The sequence below is a fragment of the Cupressus sempervirens genome, chromosome 5 (assembly GCF_028749045.1).
Source record: "Cupressus sempervirens isolate cs-2001-9-10 chromosome 5, ASM2874904v1, whole genome shotgun sequence".
In the NCBI taxonomy this organism is placed as follows: domain Eukaryota; kingdom Viridiplantae; phylum Streptophyta; class Pinopsida; order Cupressales; family Cupressaceae; genus Cupressus; species Cupressus sempervirens.
In genome coordinates this window covers 280,784,507-280,804,821 of record NC_143122.1, presented here as the reverse complement: position 1 = coordinate 280,804,821, position 20,315 = coordinate 280,784,507, and the positions used below count along the sequence as shown (strand labels likewise).

The following is a 20,315-nucleotide window of genomic DNA, read 5'->3' as shown; positions in this document are numbered from 1 at the left end:
TGGCAGCATAAGACGTTGAAAGCCAGCAAACATTCTCCTACAAAATAGCCTATCGGCTAATTAGTAATCGGTACCTTCAACTACCATTTGTACTTTTGTCACTGATACATGTCAGCTTGTACATTCTCTGTTTAGGAATCGCTATGGCAGTATTAACTAAGTTGTGATATTCAATGGATTATTTTATCTTTAGCATATCGAAGGTTATATATTAATGTATCCATGGCTTATATTTCGTAGTTATCATTTTCCTTGATGCTACCATAAAAACTCTATCACGTTGATCATGAATTGCTTAGTTCATAGTGCACGATTTTCATGTAAGACATTAAGTTCATCAAAAATATTTTGTATCGCTCATTATAGATATAAGGTAATAATACACATTGAAATCCTCGATATTTTGACTATGAACGACTAATATCTCGTGCTTGTTTCTTGTAATCATATAACCGCTGACTTTATCTGACAGATCCATGTTGGAGTATTTGCTGTCAGATTTAGTCACTTTATTGATCTGCATAGTCTTGACCATTGGTATATATGATTGATCGTGATCATCGATTGTTTATTGTTATTGCTTCTATACTCATGTGATATTCTTGTTTATTGTATTATTATTTTATATTATTATTTATTTGTTTATTTATTTATTTTCTTTATTACCTGTCTTTTCATAGATTAACATTATTATTTCAATAATATTTTAGTAACAGATAATCATATTAAGATTATTTTATTTATAATAATGACAATCTTTGTTTGTCATTTAATCTATTGGTTTATTTCATTATAATTTATTAAACTATATTTATTTATAAAGTATTCTTTTGTGATTTAATAAAATTATTTATTATCAAACTTTTTTTATTTATTTATTTTATTTATTACCTGTCTTTTCATAGATTAACATTATTATTTCAATAATATTTTAATAACAGATAATCATATTAAGATTATTTTATTTATAATAATGACAATCTTTGTTTGTCATTTAATCTATTGGTTTATTTCATTATAATTTATTAAACTATATTTTTATTTATAAAGTATTCTTTTGTGATTTAATAAAATTATTTATTATCAAACTTCAGGATGGGGAAATCATGGAGATCCCTGACTTAGATGACAACAGTTTCCCGAATAGATCTTCTGGGGAAAATGGCCAGCTCAATCCCTGTAAGTGGTGCAAGCAGGGTTGCAGTTTCAAATCCCCTCAGGTAATGCTAAAGGGAAGATTGTTGGGACATGTCCAGCATATCCCCTTGGCAATGATGACATGGACTAACAAAGTATTTTCATTTTTCTGGGTTCAATAGTGTAACAAATTTTTAGCATCAATCTTTTCGATCACCGGGAATGCATCAATTTTCTTTTCCTTTGCTCCCTTGCATCCTGATGATGGGTCATGTAGTGTGATCCAAAACGTTGATGCTAAAAAATTGTTACATAATCCAACCTAGAAAAAAGAAACTACATTGATATGGATTGTACAAATCTGATATCGTTAATAGACTAATAAAGTCCAGTGAAATCATTAACTAAGATAGTAGCATTTTCTGAATAGATGCATGTTTTGGGGTAAACGGACATCTCAAATCCCTACAAGGGAGGGACCCACCCATCCCTCCTTAACAAAACTGAAACGGCATAACAAACAAAGCATAAGAAGAAACTTAGAGGGCTGGGTCTGGCAACTCTGCAGTGTTGCTAAGAAAAATTAGAAGCCTTTTCAAACGAAGGAACCCATGGAATTTTGATATCTTTTCTGCTAAGAAATGTTAACTGAAAGTGAGGATTTTAATATGAGAGCTAAATAACTAATATTAAGACACACACACACACACACAGGTTTATAAGAAAATGTCATCTAAAATGTCACATAGACATAAAAATTGTTACCTCCCCTTTCCCACTACCAGCATACAGTTTGCTGTCATATATGTCAGGCTCCCATTATACAGTTAAAGGTTCAAATTACTCTAGCTGCATTTTTTCAATTCCATAGGACTGTCCTCAAAGTAAGTATAAAAGCACGTTCCATGGGACTGCACCCTTAAGACTCTTCAAAAAAACTTCTACACAATATTGATGATGAAATTTATTATTCACATTTCACTTTTTATGAATCACAATAGGCAAGCAAACCCAACGTATAAGGCAAAACTATTCAATTAAACTGCAAGTGAAAAAACTGTTAAAACATCATCCACATATAAGGAAGAAAAATAGGACATTTTAAAAAGGCTTTCATATATTACCTATCAGCAAATGTGGGCTTCAAATTTTATTTTACATGAATAAAATATTAAATAATCAAGACTAACATAGAATGTGCAACTATTTGCTGTAACTGTAAAGCAAAAAAGGTGAAGAAAACTAACATAGAATGTGTATACAATTGTCACCACCAGAATTGCATAACCACTGTTGTATTGTGAAAATTTATGTAAAAGATGCCTCACAACGAACACACAAAAGATTGCTATAGGACCCATGATTAGAACTACTGTGATGAATAATGACCTTATATCAGGCCCAAAGACTAATCTTCCACCCAGGAAAAACCTCTGCAAATGAAAAAATCAACAGTGCATAATGTATTAGCTTCCTCACAAATAGCAATTGAAAACAAGAGAGAGCTTGCACACTGTAAACGACAATCACATATATATGTGCAACATGTGTCACTAGGCTTGTCAAGAGTATAACTTTTTCCATTTTTGGAATGCTCAAAGTAATTTAAACCCATGGATTTAATAAAAAAATACAAATCGCCACACAATCAGTGGTCACATGCAACCATAATAAATTTGCATTTAACTTCCAATGGTACTTTCGATTGAAAAAATTACACATCTTCTAGGTTTATGCCACTGAACTCATAAAATAAAATAAAAACATATGCATTAAATTTTCCAATCGATTATAAGCCATTTATTTTCTAAGAAATGAATGTATAACACTTATCTCCCACATTCTTGATTGTCAATCTTTGGAAAGCATCTTTTGTTGGTTACACAAGGACACAAATTAGAACTGGATGTTAGCAACAGCTAAGTTGCTGAATAGGCAGGAATGGACACTGATTCTGGGAACAAAATGTCCTCGAAACTGGTTCACAACAAAATCTTCTATGGATTTATCCGAGGCTTTACGTGTTCCAAGTGGAAATGATTCACCAAACAACTCCTGAACCCATGCAATTCCAAATCTAATGTCGTGCTTCCAAAGCGATTCAGTCATGATTCTATGCATCGGCAGATTATTTTGCTGAAAATTAGAATATGGAAAAGTTAAAACCCTATACAATGTCATCTCATTCATTTCCTTTCAGTATAAGCCAATTTCTCTTCTGTTAAGCTTTGAGAAAAGGCATGCCAGCACAGTGAGAGATACAAATATAAAACACAATATATACCTAATCTCAGCTCAAACAACAAACACCCTACTTTAAATGGCCAACATAACAAGGTAGAGCCAAGGATTTTCTAAGTAATTCAAAGTTTCTACAAGTCTTAAGTTTTAACCTTTTTTAATTTCTTTTTTTAACATTTGAAAAAGAAATGCTCTAAAAATTCAAATAAATATGCTTCCTCTACATTTTCATACACAAACAGATTTCCTTCCTCCATGAATCAATTATTATATTGATTAGACTTGGTAATTTGGATTTTATTCTTATTTATAAACATTATAATTTTTATTTGCATTAATCAATTTGTTTGATATTTGACTATTGTAATGCACTTAGTAATATCCCTGATTATTTATTTGTATATATTGGATTGATAGTTCAATTTATATGTTTATCTACTACCTATACTTATCATGCAATTTATCAGATCGCTCATTTTTTAATAAATAATTATGTTCTATAAATTATTACATCGCTTTAGAACCATGTGGTATAGAGCAAAACAAAAGTTAAAATCAAACTACAGAACAAAATAAAATCTGAAAATTGGAAATCTAAATCCTTATGTATTGAAACATATAGTTCAAGTTTCATTTGATTTGATTTTAAAACATATCATTCAAGGTTTATTTTTCAAACTTCTTTCTGTATGCTCATTAAATGGATAGATCGTCAGGACATTGTTGTGATGGCACCAAGTTCTAGCTATATAGGCCAACCCTCCTTCAAAATTGACCCAAGTTCACACTTGTGAAGGCATGTAGACATGATACAGCAGATTTCATGTTGTGGGACACATGTTTGGATATGAATTAAATTGATAATATACAAGTTTCTACAATTGGGTGAAAGCCCCTTTGCATGCCATTCTTAGGAATGGCAATCAAAGCCTGTGTAGAAAAGAATGGTGTGCATGTACCCTGCTTGTAAAAAAGAAAATTATATCAACCACCAGGAGGAAGCAGATGCGAGAGTTGTTAATAAATAGGAAATCCTTTTAGGAGAGGCAGCGGCTCACAAAAAACATATGTTCCTGCCTCACATAGTGCTGTCCTTAATGTCGTAGATTTAGTGCTTGGATAGGAATGAAGAAGTTCCTACTAATGTGAAAAAAAATCAAAGGAACCATTAGAGAGGGCATTTAAAAATGATGTTAGAGAGATTGTTGATCAAACTATTGCAACATGTCTCTATGCAATAGCAAACAGTCTGTCCTTCAATGTTGTCCGGTCACCATATTGGCAAGATATAATAAAATAGTAAATGAAGCTCCAAAAGGGTACACAAGTTAGACCTTATCATCGAAGGAGGTCAAACATATAGAAACTTCATAGGCTCCTATTACAGCTTATGGAGAGAAAACACGGTGTCCATCATTTCCAATGGATGGAAGGATGAAAGAAATAGATTGTATCAACATGATTGCAGTGTACCCTGAAGAAATAATGTTTTTAAAGTCAAGGATTGTGAGGGCAGATGAAGGATGCACAATTTATTGCTAACAACCTTATACGATGGATTCAAGAGGTAGGCCTCAGAATTTCCAAGTCATAATGGACAATGAGAAAAATTCTAAAGCAGCTAGAATGTTGGTTGAGTGATGCTTCTTGAATTTTATTTGGACAACTTGTATTATCCACTTGCGTGATCCAGTATGGATAGGAAAATAGAATGGATCAAAAAGTCTATAATAGGGCCAACCAGATCCAAATGTTCATCACAAACTACAACATGTCATGAGCCATTTCTAGATCATTCTCACAATTAGAGCTGCTGAAGGTAGTTGAAACAAAGCAATTGTTAAATGTTTTCTCACTTTAGTAATTTATTTTTAAAATTCAAATACAGATTCGTTTGCTTTCAAAATATTTATTTTCAAATATGTTGCCAATACCATTCTTGCATCCAACATAATCGTCTTGAGACAAATTGCGAAGGTATAAGAGGTACCATCCAGCATGGTCATCAGCCAGTCTTTAACCCTTATGGAGGCAATCCAACAACAAGAGGGCAGCAAATGTAAAGTTAATGATCCTCCATAACATTTCATAGGATTGTGTGGAATATTTTCTTAGCTTCACCAAGCCCATAATGAATAAGATCCACTTTACTAACATAGATAAACCATGTTTGGGAAATATTTACAGTGGCATTCAAATATCCCACCCTGTTCTGGATATTTTACTTCTGATTTTTTTGGGGTGTGTGTTTTCCAAGCGTTCTGATTATTTTGTGAATTTTGCTAATTTTCTGATTATTATTCTTGTTTTGATATAAGAATGATGAATTATAAATGCACGGAAACAAATGCTATAGATTAAAATAATAAATCCAGACAATACAATTCACAATTTCTCCAATCCCTGAGTTCCAGATTGCATTTGAATGATTTAAGTTTTTAACAAGCATACTAAATCAGCTACATGAAAGAAATAATAATTCTCAACATGCAAATCCAATGCACCAAACCCTATGCTTCAAATCTGCCTACCAAGCAAACCCCAAATCCCCCACAAGAAAAAGCTGGAATGAAGAGGAAGAGGATGTCTGGTTGCAGCAGCCTGGTACAGCCTGAAAATTCTCTCCAATAAACCAACACGGCCTTTATTTATTATGCAACCTCGCCTGTAAACCATTGTAGATAGCAGACAAATTTCCTTTTGAAATACTTCACAACCTTGCCTGACAACTCTTTAATAATTCAATCGGCACTATAGCTCTACACATATATATCAATCTCTACTGCCCGGCTATAGAAAGATGATATAAACAATACCCAAAACCAAAGCTGCTTCCTCTCAAAAATATGAACCAAAACTTGTAATTGAAAGCTCAAAGGCAACCTCTAAAATACTTCATAAAAATCTGCAATTAATGGCTTAAATGCAATCTTTGATAGAGGCTACCTTAGTGGTGCCCTTGGGTGATCTCTCACACCTGTAGAGACATAAATCTATGAGAGATTTCGTTCTCAAAGATTGTAAGTTCACCCTTGTTTCTCCTAAAAACTCCCATTTTGTGTATTCAACCAATAATAACTCTCCAAAAACATTTATATTCTCATCCTCAAAAACCACAAACAAATCATTAAATTTACTATTTTATTGACTTCATTAATTTGTCCAAAGTGGGCACCATTTTTCACAATTTATGCAACTTTATAAAGTCACTATTAATAATTTAACTTTATAATTTATTTTATATAGTCTCTTTATAATAAGCAACTTTAATTTATATAAAAAATATTAAAACTAACTTTTAAAATTCAAATATTTAATCATAATCATACTGTACACTAAAACTAACATGTTGAGCCTGTGAACTACTAGTGATGCCTAAAAATAACAATGACTCCTACAAAGACAGAAGTCAGTTCTAAGCACCCAAAACACCACAAATGACCGCTTGCAAGATCCACTGATTCCCGAATGGATTTCCCAACCACTGTATTAGCCTACAGGAACCAATGTTAACAGGCTAACCCTGCTGAAAATACATAGTGCCTAGAGGAGAACATTACAGGCGTCAACTTAGTGATTAAGATTGAGTAGAGCTCACAAAGTCTTGTTGCTTCACCTCTGTGAGCACCACCTAAATGCAATGAGTGCTAAGTGTTTTGTTCTTTCTCATGAGAGGCAGGTATTTGTGAACCGCTACTCATAAAACATGGGTCAATGAATTTGACTCAAAAAACTACATAGTCAAATCCTAATAGCAATATCAATATTTGACTTGCTGTGGAAAATATCTCCTACATATAAAGATGAAGTTCATCATATATGAAAAAGAGGAAGATCCAGAATAGACTTTTTTCAGAGGTGTAATCAAATTGAGTTGAGTGGAACCAAAATAACCATCCTACCTATCTTTTTGCCTTGCATTGACCCCCAAATATTACAGAGAAGAAATCCTTTTGCCACCATACCTTGATGTAAAATTCAAAGGGTAAAACACTTACCAAACTCTTTCCCAATCCAGATATGGAGGGAGGAATTGTAGTTGTGTTTGTTGATTTTGTTGTCTTCACTAGTCAAATGTTTCCACTCTCTGCAACAAATATAGGAAGGATGATCACGCTTGGCACTACCTCAATGACCATAAATTACCACCTCCAAATTCTTGCAATCAAAATCATATTGCAAGTTTCTTAATTTTTACTACTGTCTAAATTTAATTATTTAATTTTAAAATTACTATTTCCAAATTTGATATTTGATTTACAATTTTTTAATTTAATAACTGCAACAAAAGTTCACTTTCTTCAATAGAATGTTAGTTGTCTTCATCTGAATATAATTGTAATACATACGTTTTCATCCACTCAGTGGAGTGCGACCAATCGGCATCAAGTAGAAACAAAGGTGTCATTTCCTATTTTTGCAAACAATGAGAAAGATTGCCTGAAATCATTAGAAAGACTCAAAGCAAACTATTTTGAGAAAGACCTAGAGATTCAAGCATTGGGTGACTTGCCAGTCTAGTACAACTCCCCGATTCTCATCAACAACCTCAACCATGACAAGAGGAAAATTACAAATATAAAAAACATCAAAACACTACATAAAACATCTAAAATAATCTTTAACGCTTCTAAATGATATTCCTTTCATTTGCAAGCATATGCAACAAGTAAAAAAAGAAATGAAGCTAAAAAAATAATCTATTAAAACAAAAAACAGCAGGCATAGTTTGGGCCTAATTATTGCTTTATGTCTTTGACGCTCATATTCACATTCTTTTAAGGGTTTAGACTTAGAGGATCAAACTTGGATAAGAGTAATAAAATCATGAAAAATGGCATGAATAAACCATGAAGGCCTATGTGGCCTCAAGGGCTAAAATTGGTGAGTGGTGGCAGTGCCCCTCAATCCCCTTTATGGGCATTACCCCCACAGGGGGGCCAACCCCTTGATACCAGTAAGGGCTACCACCCCCATACCCTTGCTACAATTTTAATGAAGAAAAAAGACCATGCTGAGAAATGTTTTATAATTCTTACAACTTTTTTTTCCCAAGTAATTGTATCACATTTATTATTTTATACTTTTGGTTTGTTGAAACAGTCCCTATCTCAAGTAATTTTCCTATGATTATAGCAGCATTTGCAGAATTTCCTAAGATACACACAAAGCCACATAGAGCTAATGATGCCAGGTCAAATGGTAGAGGCTCCTCTTTATCTTAGTCCTCAACTCCATGTTATGATTTTTGTTTATGATGCCATACATTCATAGTTCAAGAGCGTTGTACACCTAAAACACTTGGTCAATCTTTATATATTTAAAAATGCTGTTCCCTTCAACTCAAATCTACTTTTGCACTAATTTGATCAATCTATACATGTACATATGATCCAATCAGCTTCTAACCAATAAGCTCTTTATGTCTATAAAGTTGATTCATTCAAGGGTGAATATTAAAAGCTTTATATTCTTGAAAAAAAGTGAAGAAAAGTCATGTGGTGAGGGAAACACAAGCAAAGTTGCAATTTGCAATTGGACTAGCAATTTTTATTGCAACTTGTACTTGCTTTTCAGAGCACAAGTCAAAGAATACCATTGCAAAGACCACAAGTAGAAGCTTCTTGAGAGGAAGTCAGTGCAAATATAAGGTCTTTGCATTGGCATAAAGGTTAAAGGAAGCCCTAATTAGTAGACAACAAGTATTTTCTTTGTATTTTCTCTACTAAGAAAATGCCTATAAAGTCTAGGATATGTTTCTAAAGTCGATTCAGTAGAAGATGAAATTTTCAAAAGAATAAAAAATCAAATTGGTTTAACGCCTAACAAATTTCACAAGGCTTTGGATCTAATATAATATTTAAATACAAGATACTCACAGTCATGGAGCATCGAATGTGTGATAGAATTATTTCAGGTGCTGAAACTAAGCCTGCAATTGACCTAAATGATTTTAACAAATCATAGGGAAGCCCTTTTATTAATAAAATTATATATGTTTGATGATTTGATTCCTAAGATTCATTATGCTCTGTTTGCAAGTGCATTCTACAATTCTCCTAAGGCTACCATTGCTATAAGTAACTAAGGATAACCGATAAGCAACTCATCCTGCTTCACGACCTAAGGGAAGGCTGCTGCTGGTGTCATGTCACTTACTGATGATTTTCAGAAAGGACAACACTATTTTGTTAAGATGAGATTTCAGGCTAAGGTTGTATATAAATCCAGTAAGTTAACAGGGTACATGCTTATAGTCCTAAAAAAGGATATAGATCAATAGGAAACAGCTAATCCAAAATTGGTGAAACTGGAAATTCATTGACACCACCAGAATCCCTCATCCAGGTCCTGGAGCATTAGAGATTTCTAGTTTCTGCAATTTCAGACTAGTTGGTCCCTACTTCATTTTAAAACTATGATGGCATCACTAGAAGCCCTATTTTAGGTTGTAGGGCATGATGAGTTGATTGTTTCTGCAAATGTCAGACTATATGGTCCCTATCTTTTTCCAGAAGTACAATGTCACTCTTTTTAACATCCTAGACTAGAGTATTATGAGTTGCTAATTTCTGCAATTTAAGGCCAGTTGATCCCTATCGATCCCTCTATTTTACAATTATAACACATAAGCATGTCACTTGGTAGTTTATTAGATCCACAGTAACACGGGGATGCCTCCCCCCCCCCCCCCTTTTTGCCCGACGTCTCAAAGACTTCAACACACCGGAGACTTGGGGACTCCATCTCGCCGTCCCCAACGGCGCCACCAAATTCCGCCACCTCCACCAAGAATGGGGGACATCCTGATATTCACTATTTGCAGATTCGACTATTTATGTTTAATGTTCGATGTTCCAATTCAATGCAATATTCAAGTATTCACTCTTTTACATCTTTATATCCTATATTGCAATACATATTTTCATAACTAGCATTTTTAAGTACCATATGCATAGATATATTCAACCCTCTTGTCCCCCACCGTCCCCAAATTAAGGCCCCTCTGTCCCCCCATCCCAGAAACTTGTCCCCCTGTTCCGCCATCCCCCCATCCCCCAGGGCGGTGTAACTATGATTAGATCCATATATAACCTTAGCTCATAAACTTATATAAATCCCAAAAAATCTTTGTCGCAACCTCTTGTTGATATCATTGCTCAATCTCATTACTCTCTCATCATCCACACAACTTCTATACAAGAGTTTCTGATCATGTCAAAATCATTTACAGGATTTTCCGTTTCCCGTACACCCTCTACACCCTCTACCAACTCCACTAAATATTTAGTCATTAAGATATCAAATTTAGCTCTTAAAATTGGCCTGTAAGTTATCCTCAGTCAAATTTAAAGGATTTAAATATGCATCATAATTATGTGATTACCCGTACCATCTTCCCATATATACTAAAATGATTCTTGTAAATATATGCTCTATAACCACCCGAAATTATTATATTCTACTGAATAACGTCATGCCTGTTATTGTTCAGGGTCCATGCATGTAGAAATAACAATTTGCTGACAGCTATGTTATTTCTCAAATACTATCTTGTGGCATCTACTTACAATCCCCTGTTCTCTATCATTACTTTGGTAATTTTCAGAGTGTTGATGTGAAAAGTGACAGGAAGATTGAATTTAAATTGTTACCATATAAAGGCCACTGGTAATCGATGCAAAATCTATTTCAAAAATCCCTCAAAAGCAACGACAAAGTTAATCAGAAAATGCACACAAAAAGATTAGAATTGTAAGGTATGTGCATCGTTATTCATCAGCTGACCAAATTTATTGATTGTCACTGTTCTATTCTAAAACGACCCATAAAACATTTTCTCTTTAAATTTCTCTCTACCCTTTATTGAATTTGTTATCTTGGTAAATCTTAGTTGTGGCCTTTACCAAAGTGTGGAGTAATGCTTGGGCTACAGTCTTACGAATTGCAAATGCTCTAAGACCCTTCTCTACCTTTTTTAAACAGCAACTTCATCATATGTGTGGTACAAATAACACAACACAGAAAGAAGAGCTTAAAAAGCCGGCATGTTGTTCTATATTTGGAGCCTGAAAGCAACGATACCCTGTTGATTGTTTACTTTCGGCCAACATAAGGTGCAGTAAACTTGAACCACGTTCTAAATATCTGTAAGCAAATATCACACGGAAACATTCCCAACAATTGCTACACAACAAACTCAGCCACATACAAAGTGGAATTAAAGCCTGGGTAGGGAGAATTTCCAACTTTTATGACTGCCCCATGATCATAAAACAGCTCCTTCAATACAGTCTCTCGTACCGATTGCAAATACATAAAAAAAAGATGATTTAAAAACGTCAGACAGCAACTCCTTTGTCCCAGCTGTCCTACTGAATGCACATAAAATAAAATAAAAATTTGTGTAAAACCATCAGACAATTCCTCCTTCGATCGAATCTCTCCTGCTGATTGCACATCGACTTTAAAGACGTTTGTATTCATACAGGCCACTATAAAACTGAGAAATCTTACTGAAACCATGCATAATAAAACGTCCCAGGAAAAATAATGTACGAGAAAAACATAAAACCACCAGAGAAGGGCAAAGGGTTGGGGTCATACGTTATTGCCTTTCCAAGCTTGATACACTCGTTGGGCCATGGGCTTTTGATGTGAGCGCGAAGGCAACCAGCAAAACCATAATCAACAACTGATGAACCTATGACAACGAGTAATTAACCAACGGGCAACAATAACCCACAGTGTTCCTCCTCCACAACTGAAAAACATTTCACCGATCCATCCTTACAAAGCGCAGGGAGATTGTTGCAGCCCAACCCAAGACTTCAAGACAAGAGCACTTGACCGAATTTTAATTTTCCACAGTTCATTCAACCTCGAATGAAAAGTAGGGCAGATGATGATTGCTGGCATTAGATAGTACCTGCACTTTTAAAATCAAAACAAAAGCAATGGCAAAATCTTTTTAAGTGCCAAAAACAAACCCCCAAAAGCGGAACAAATGCAATCTAAGAAAAGCTAACTAGCATAAATTAAAAAATTCATCGAAATGCGCAAATCAGAGATCCTTCGAATTCACTAAACAATTTACCACTCACAATAAGTAAGATTTTTTTTGGTCATAATCCGTGATGTGGGGAGAAGTGGAGCCCAGAGCCAACGCCGGCCTCAAGTGGATGATCTGGTCTGGTTGTTCGTATGCTGCGTGGGGTCTACGCCGTTGGGGACTGTTTCTTTCACTGCCTTGTCGCCTGGTCTTTGGTCTTGGTCGACTGGCTGCCTTTTTACCGATTTATATGTCTCTGCCTAAAACTTATCGCATTTGGGTCAAAAGCTTCATTCCATTCCCACGTCAACTGCCTGTCAGCGATGGAGGATTTGATAACGTTTCCCAGACCAAGCAGTTTGGGAGAATGAAGCAATTGGGTTTAGAATTTTTCTTTAAATTCTAGGATTATTTTATATTAAATATTATACTTATTTTTAGGAAATCTTTTTTTTATCAATAGCATGGTAGTTTCTATTAATTTATTATAAAGTAGGTTATTAGTAGAGCTAATGTTTACGCATCCGTGAGAATACTAAATCGTTTTTAAAAGGATTTTCAAAAAAAATTAACTCCTTTTATCTATTGTAGTTTAAAACGATCCAAAGAATACTTACTCAAATTATTAAAGAAATATATTAATTAATACAAAAGAAGATGTATTTTGGAACCGATTCATAGAAAATTAAACATAAAAGTTTAGTTTAATATTATATAATTTATGAATATAAGAATATAATCTATGTATGTTTTAAGTACATAAATTGTTTTGATTTGTACAAATAATCATTGTATCATATTTCAACAATTTATCAAATTTTGTAAAATTTCATTCTTGAAAAATGACATTTTATGTCTTTACAAAGATTAAGTAATCTTATATACAAGTATTGTTGTCAATCTAGTCCTCTCACTTCAATTATTAAAGTCTTTCTAAAAGGTTCATCTAATAATCCTGAGTGGACAAAGAATATTAGCAACTACCTAAAGGAAGTCTTAATACTCAACAATTGTTAATTAGTAAAGTGGTTGGAAGTCAGATATGTAAGGAAAACCTTCATTCATGATAGTGAGCAATCAACGCCTAAATCATTATCACTATGTTGGGTGGTGTCATCAAACCCATAAACTAGTTGTCACTTCCTTTGGTGATGATCATGGACCCCTACAATAGCATTCTCGTATTCTTTGACTATGTGTGCTTGGTGGAGGGATATGTGAGTGCATTTAAAGGCTCAGGGGTATCATCCTAAAAGAGGTAAGTAGATAATAAATTTGAAACCATACTTGATATCACTTATTAAAATGGAAGTAATGACTAGCTTTTTCAACTCATTGTTGGAATACAAGGGTAATAAGGAATTTATAATTCAACTTGAAGTTCAATGGACAATGTAACAACAAAGTTCCAAGGTGTCCAAAATTAGAACTACTTCTACCTAGTAGGACCTATTTGTCTAGGAGAATATTTGCAATAGAATGGTGCATTCTTGGTACTCTTGTAGGAGAAAAGATACAAAACTAGGTTTTCATGGTTTTATGGATTTGTGGAGGAACAAGACTAAAGAAGGCTTTATTGTTGATTGTCAACCAATAGTTCTATTCTTAGTATTGTTAATTATGATGGCTTCATTGAGAGTATGAGCATGTTGTTCATCACCTTGAGTCGAAGCACACCCTCCAATAGCCACACCTGGTCTGAAGACATGAAATCCATTATTTTACAACTCTTGAGTTCCTCCATGAACATCTAGTTAAATGTGATTTTTATGAGGATTCATCAAACACTCCTTTGCATATGAGAATTTCCACTCTTAGTGGAGCTTTTTTTTAAACAGTTTAATGAAGTATAGTTACATATGTCACCAGTAATAATCATAGAGAAAGTTTTTAGTAACTCATCTCTACTATATTCAAGGACTGAATCCTTATTAGTCAAGATAGGGATATTTTCATTAAAAGGTAGATGTGTGCATGATTCCTTGAGATATTTGCATCCTTTGAAATGAAATTTTGGGTTCTAGACTTGAAGATAATTAATGACGTATTAAAAAAAAAATTGGGCATGAGATACAAGTCTAGCAATTAATTATAGACTTACAAATCCACTCATCTTGCGATGATGAGTCATAATGTTTCTATCTGAAATATTGATGCAAAAATTGAAAACACAATCTTTTCTTGAAGCTCTTCAACTTAATCTAATAAACCCAATAAATTGATTTTTAGTACCATCTATCTTTTTTTACCTATTTTAGCACAATAAAAAAGGGATTTTTTTCTTACAAAAAGAAGATATAAGAGCATGGTAAAACTTAAAAATCTTTGAGTTTAGTTAAGGATGATATTTTTGTAGAAATTTATCCATATAAAGAAGTTCCTTAGCATACCTAATGAAGAGTACTCCCCTAACTAACATAAACACACAAGATGATAGAGAAATACATTGAAAATTGCAAGAATAAAAACACTTATTTCGTATTATATTCAATAAAATGGCATTGCAATGTGCATTTTCATTACAACAGTCTACAAGCTAGAGCGCCAAATGTACCATTAGAACTGCCCCTAGTAAACCTTCATTTGTCTTCTCTATATTTTGGAAAATTTAACCATTCTAAAAGGTTTTAGAAATTGTAACCCTCTTTTTGAGGTTGATCCATCTATGCTATTGTTCCCTACATTGCAATATGTAAAGAATATGCCCATAATGTGTTTTAGCTATTTCAAGGGATTTTTTTCTCCCAAAGTGTACAACTTTCAAAGGTCATATCTTTTAATCCAACCATTGGATTTTCAATTATCATACATCATCAAATCTACAAGATGTGGTCTTCCAACTTGATTCAAGGCTTCTAAGGCCCTCACAAATGTATTTGAAATTTTTATAGACACCAAAAATTAGAAAAAATGAATATCTTCAAAACCATACAAGATACTCCCATTATTCTTTTCCCAAATATTATATTTTTCCATTTTGCTCCTTAAGACCCATTTTTATGTCGTAGTATGCACATTTGAAAACTTACTGAAAATAGTAAACTCGTTAAAAATGATAACCCTGCCCATAATAACCCTTATTAAAAAACTAGACAATATTTTTGGGTGATGCAAGATTGTTATTACACCCTAAATGCTAATGTGTGAGAAACCTAGGGTATTTTGAGAAGTAACCTTGTCACATTTTAAGTATTCAAAGGAAAACCAAGGCAATCAACATCTTCCATTAATAACCATGATGAATCTTCAACATGTCATCCTTTCTATATAACTAGATACTTTTCATCTTTCATATTTCTTGTTCTTCTAACCAAATAACTATCCAAGATGTCCTCTATCTCTTCAGAAGATCAAGTGGGTCCTAATTCATTCCGTTATGCTTCTATTATTTTATCTTTGACGATTCATTTATGATGCTTAATTGAATCTAAAGTATTAAACATAAGTAAATTATTGAGTTCGCTAGACTTCTTTAGCATTGTGTATGGTCCAAACTTCTTCATCTTTAATTTATTATATGATCCCGTTGGAAATATATCCTTTCTCAAATGGACCATGACTTCATCTCCAATATGAAATTCCTTATATTTCCTATATTTGTCTTAAAATGGACACACTTTCCTTTTAAAACCATTGAGCTCTCTCATATTCACGATTCCCTCTTTGGACCATGGATATGCTCATGCTTGCTCTCTTTTCCTCTTCTCTCTTCCATCTTTCCACCTTATCTCTCTAGCATCTACCTTGGCTCTTTGTGGCACCCAAGACCTATCCTCTTGGACTAGGTCAACTCAAGTCGACCTCGTCTGGACTAGGTTGACCTAGTCCCTGATAGTTTTGGATCTTGGGCTCAAAAGTCCTTGGAGATTTAATTAGTTTATGATCGTTATCCAGTTAGCCTATATTGTTTTCCTGCTTGAAAACTCGTACACAAGGAGACTTGGAGGGTTCATTTCCATATATCGCAACCATCTAATCATCTCATTTCAATAAATTCACATCTCAAGAACATTCATGCACTCAATCTCTTGCACTCTAGTGAAGATTAGTCCTTAGCATTCTAGCATTTTTCAAGCATTCAAGCAAGGAGAATTCTATCTAGCATTAGAGAATCCTTTGTGAGCATTTCCTCTTCAAGATCTACCATATTTTTGGCCATCAAGGGAGGAGATTTGTATTGAAGCATTAATCCTCTTCATTAATGCATATCCATATTCGTGGCACCATGATGGAGTTATGATAGGTCCATTGCAAAGTGTGGAGATATCCTACATTCCTAATTCAAGATCTACATTACATACACATGGGTAAGGTGAATCTTAACATTTATCTTGTTGATTATAATCATTTACATTTACATTTCTCATTTATGGTTAATTCCTTAACCTAGGGCTTGACCAAGGCAAGCCCTCATCAAACCCCAACCCCCAAACCTTTCTTTTTTGTGTTGATTTGGAAGTTGGGAGCAAAAAGAATTGCAAATCTGGAACCTACTATTTGTAAGATTTATGGAGTCATCAGTTTTGGAGCCGCAGAATACGTCAACCTGGTTGTATAATGCCCTTCAAGGTTGACCTAGTCCTTCAGTCTCAAATTTTAGGGAGATTTATAGATTTTGTTCCTTTAATCATTTCATTTGAAAAAGCGCAAACGAAAGTTCAGAAAAGATTCAAATCTGAAAGTTATTGAGTGAAAATACATCTTCCTTTACACATTTCAAGGTGAGTCTTTGTTTATGTAATTAAGTATTTACTAATTACACTTTACTAAGTTTATTTAGGATAATGCATATTCACATTAGTTATCATGTAGAAACCTAGGAGTTTGCATATTCATATGAGTTGTCATATAGACAACACAATAGTTTGCACTCCAATTAAGCACATGTTGTCTAATACATCTCTTGATGAGATACACCTTTACATTCTTATCCTCTCATTGTTGCACGTACATTCATGCACAGTGGAGGATAATCCACTCTCGGTGGACATGTGCTTAGTTGTTATGCTTGTCTCTTTGTTGACTCCTAGTCATATCAATTGCCTTTATATACAAGGCACTTCTATAATGTATTCATCCAATTATCCAATTAATCCAATCATCTAATATCCATTCTCATTTGATCATCATTTGTCTCTCCTGTGCTATCTATTGAGCTTCTTGATCTTGGCATTGAATTATTTCCTTGGGAAAATTCTTACATGGTATCAAAGCTATACCAGATTATTACATGGTATGAGAGCTATACCAAATTCTTATAGTCTTTTACATTTCATTTCATTTTACATCTTTACCCTATATTTGCATCTTAATTGGGATTATTGTATTCACACTACTTCCAAGCTTACATTTCTTATGTAATTAGTTCAATTTCACATTCACATTATCCTATTAAGGGCCTAAGAGAGTGTATCTATTTGTATTGCATTCCTCATTACAACCTAGATTCATCATTAGCACCCCTCTTCCTTTGGGTCCTAGCTAATCTAATTTGAATCATAAGTGGAATCATACTTAAAAATTCCCCTCTTTCCCTCGCATATACATATTTGAATGGCTCAGTGCTTCATCAAGTGGAAATTGACATCCTATTAAAGGGCTTCCATTTTACCACTGAATATTTTGGTGAACCTAACATGAACCCTTTGTCTTTTTGGTGTTGGATTATTTTGCATATTTTTTCCTCTTATACTGGATGTTCTTTACTTTTTTTAGATATCAATAGTTTTTTCCTTTTTCATCTCCTCTTTTTAGGAGCTTAATTACACGAAGCCCTACCTATAGCATTCTCGTTAGGCAAAGTCATTGACTCATAGGTTCATTTGATGATACTCACCTTTTTTCTCATGATCTTAACCCTATCATGAAGCATAACTCTTCTCACTCATCTCACGATGAGGATGATGCTTTAAGAGTTCCCCCTTTGCAAGTTGATAAGCTTTCTAATGAATTTGATAAATTCAAAACTAGGCTTGCTCATGAAAATTAGAATCCTAATAGCATTATTACCATTGAAGCTCTTAAGAAGCTTGTCAATAATGATGATAATAACATTTCTATCTTGCATGGTATATCTCACCTTATTAATACTCATGCCAATTCTTTGACAAAATGTGCTCAAGAGTTAGGATACCCTCCTCCTTTTTTTGTCGCTATTGAACCTTTTATTCTGATTTCTACCACTCTTTCTAGCATACCTTCATATGCTTCACCTCTTATGACTACTTCTACACATGTTTCCACTCCTTTAAGCATTATTCTTCCTAGTCTTTCATTTCCTGTGAGTGTTTCTCCTACTTCGGTTCCTTCTTCATTGCCTTCGTATAATGTAGTTCTTTTTAATTATTCAAACCCTTTACTCAATTCTTCTAATTCTTTGTTGACATCCTTACATATTTCGTTCGATTCTTATACCTTTCCTAATCCATCTAGTATACCTATAGCTACTAGCGTTGCTTCTGAACCCATTGTTAGTACCTTAAAAAACTATCTGTCCTTTACAACAACAACTCACACATTTTACCCAATTTAAGTACAATATTCACATGTGATGTGGTGAATCCCCTTAGATATCCTTCATGTTGTTATTTTGGAACATGCTAAGGTACTAGTCTTACGACTTATAATAGTAAGGGATATCATGTGATGCATGTTAAAACTTTCTAAACTATATGCAATGATTTTTCTCACAACTATAGGCTTATTGCTAAAAAAATTTCCACACACCTTTGGGATAGAGCCTTGCAATGGTATTGCTCTCTACCTCCTTATTCTATTGATTCATTCCAAACTCTTGCTAATGCTTTCATTCAACAGTTTCAGATTAATATTGGTCTACAATTTTCTTTAACTAATTTAATGCATTGTAAGCAGAATGTTAAAGACAAAGTTACTAAATTTATTGGTAGATTTAAAAATTTGTATGCTTAGATTTCTTATCATGTGCCTGATCATGATATTCAATGCATTTTTATTTATAGTTTACAAGAGGGCATTAGGATAAAATTATCTTTGCTCAGTATACCTCCTTTTCGACACCTATGAGCAGTGCTTCAAAATTACCAGGTTACAAGTGAGTCAACTCGAGAACTCTACTCTAATTGCTCCTAATTCTAGTGATAAGAGTGATACCACTGGATATTCAAACAAGTTCTTTAAATCTAACAACTTTATCAAAATCAAATCTCCACATACAGATGGTGATCAAGTGGCTACTACATCTTGAGGTACTACTACTTTTTCCTCTATAATTTATCCTAATCATCAATATACTAAATTATCTAAGCCTTTGCTTGAGGTGATGACTAAATTGATTCACACTTGTGTCCTTAATCTTCCTCTTATTTGTCCTATTGATCCTAGCAACCCTTTGCCCGAGTCTTTTGATTATAATATTTTCTATCAATATCACCATCAACCAAGTCATGATACTCAAAATTTTTATGGTTTGAATAATGTTATTCAATACCTTATTGATTCTAAGGTTATTTATGTTGATTCTCAATTTATTCATATGAAAAAGTTTGTTACAAAACCTAATTAGAATTTGTAGATTTATACTAATCGTTTGCCTTCACACTCAAAAAATGTCATTAATCAACCTTCTTATGATTGCCATATTTCTTATGATGATAAGATAGAAGAAGTGAATCATGTGTTAATCATGTTGAATTAGAGTCTCAACCTCCTATTTCTTTTCCACCTAATCCTCAAAAAAAACCATCTATTATTAGTTTTAGTCAGTCTAATATGTTTAAGGCACCTAATGGTCCTCTTTACATTGTTGCTAGAGTGGCTCATATTCCTTCTCGTGGAACTTTGGTTGATCCTTCCTTTGTTGTGAGTGTTATCAACAAAGAACATCTTTTTAATAAAGGGTTACATA

The 20,315-nt window shown here is 33.7% G+C and overlaps 1 protein-coding gene across 5 annotated transcripts in view; it reads right to left on the bottom strand.

Moving 5' to 3' along the window:
* LOC149555672 (protein S-acyltransferase 8-like) overlaps positions 1 to 12,733 on the bottom strand; it is a 71,766-nt gene extending 59,033 nt beyond the window's left edge. Inside the window, exons 1-3 of one of the 5 annotated variants that reach the window (XM_089829797.1) lie at positions 12,483 to 12,733; positions 11,986 to 12,307; positions 2,385 to 2,570 (exon numbers count right to left, since the gene is read on the bottom strand). In XM_089829797.1, the coding sequence (XP_089685923.1) occupies positions 2,385 to 2,570; positions 11,986 to 12,024 (225 nt within the window). In that variant the 5' untranslated portion in view covers positions 12,025 to 12,307; positions 12,483 to 12,733. The other 4 variants (XM_089829800.1, XM_089829799.1, XM_089829798.1 and 1 more) reach the window with 4 other exon arrangements.
* Between the last annotated feature and the right edge of the window lie 7,582 nt (positions 12,734 to 20,315).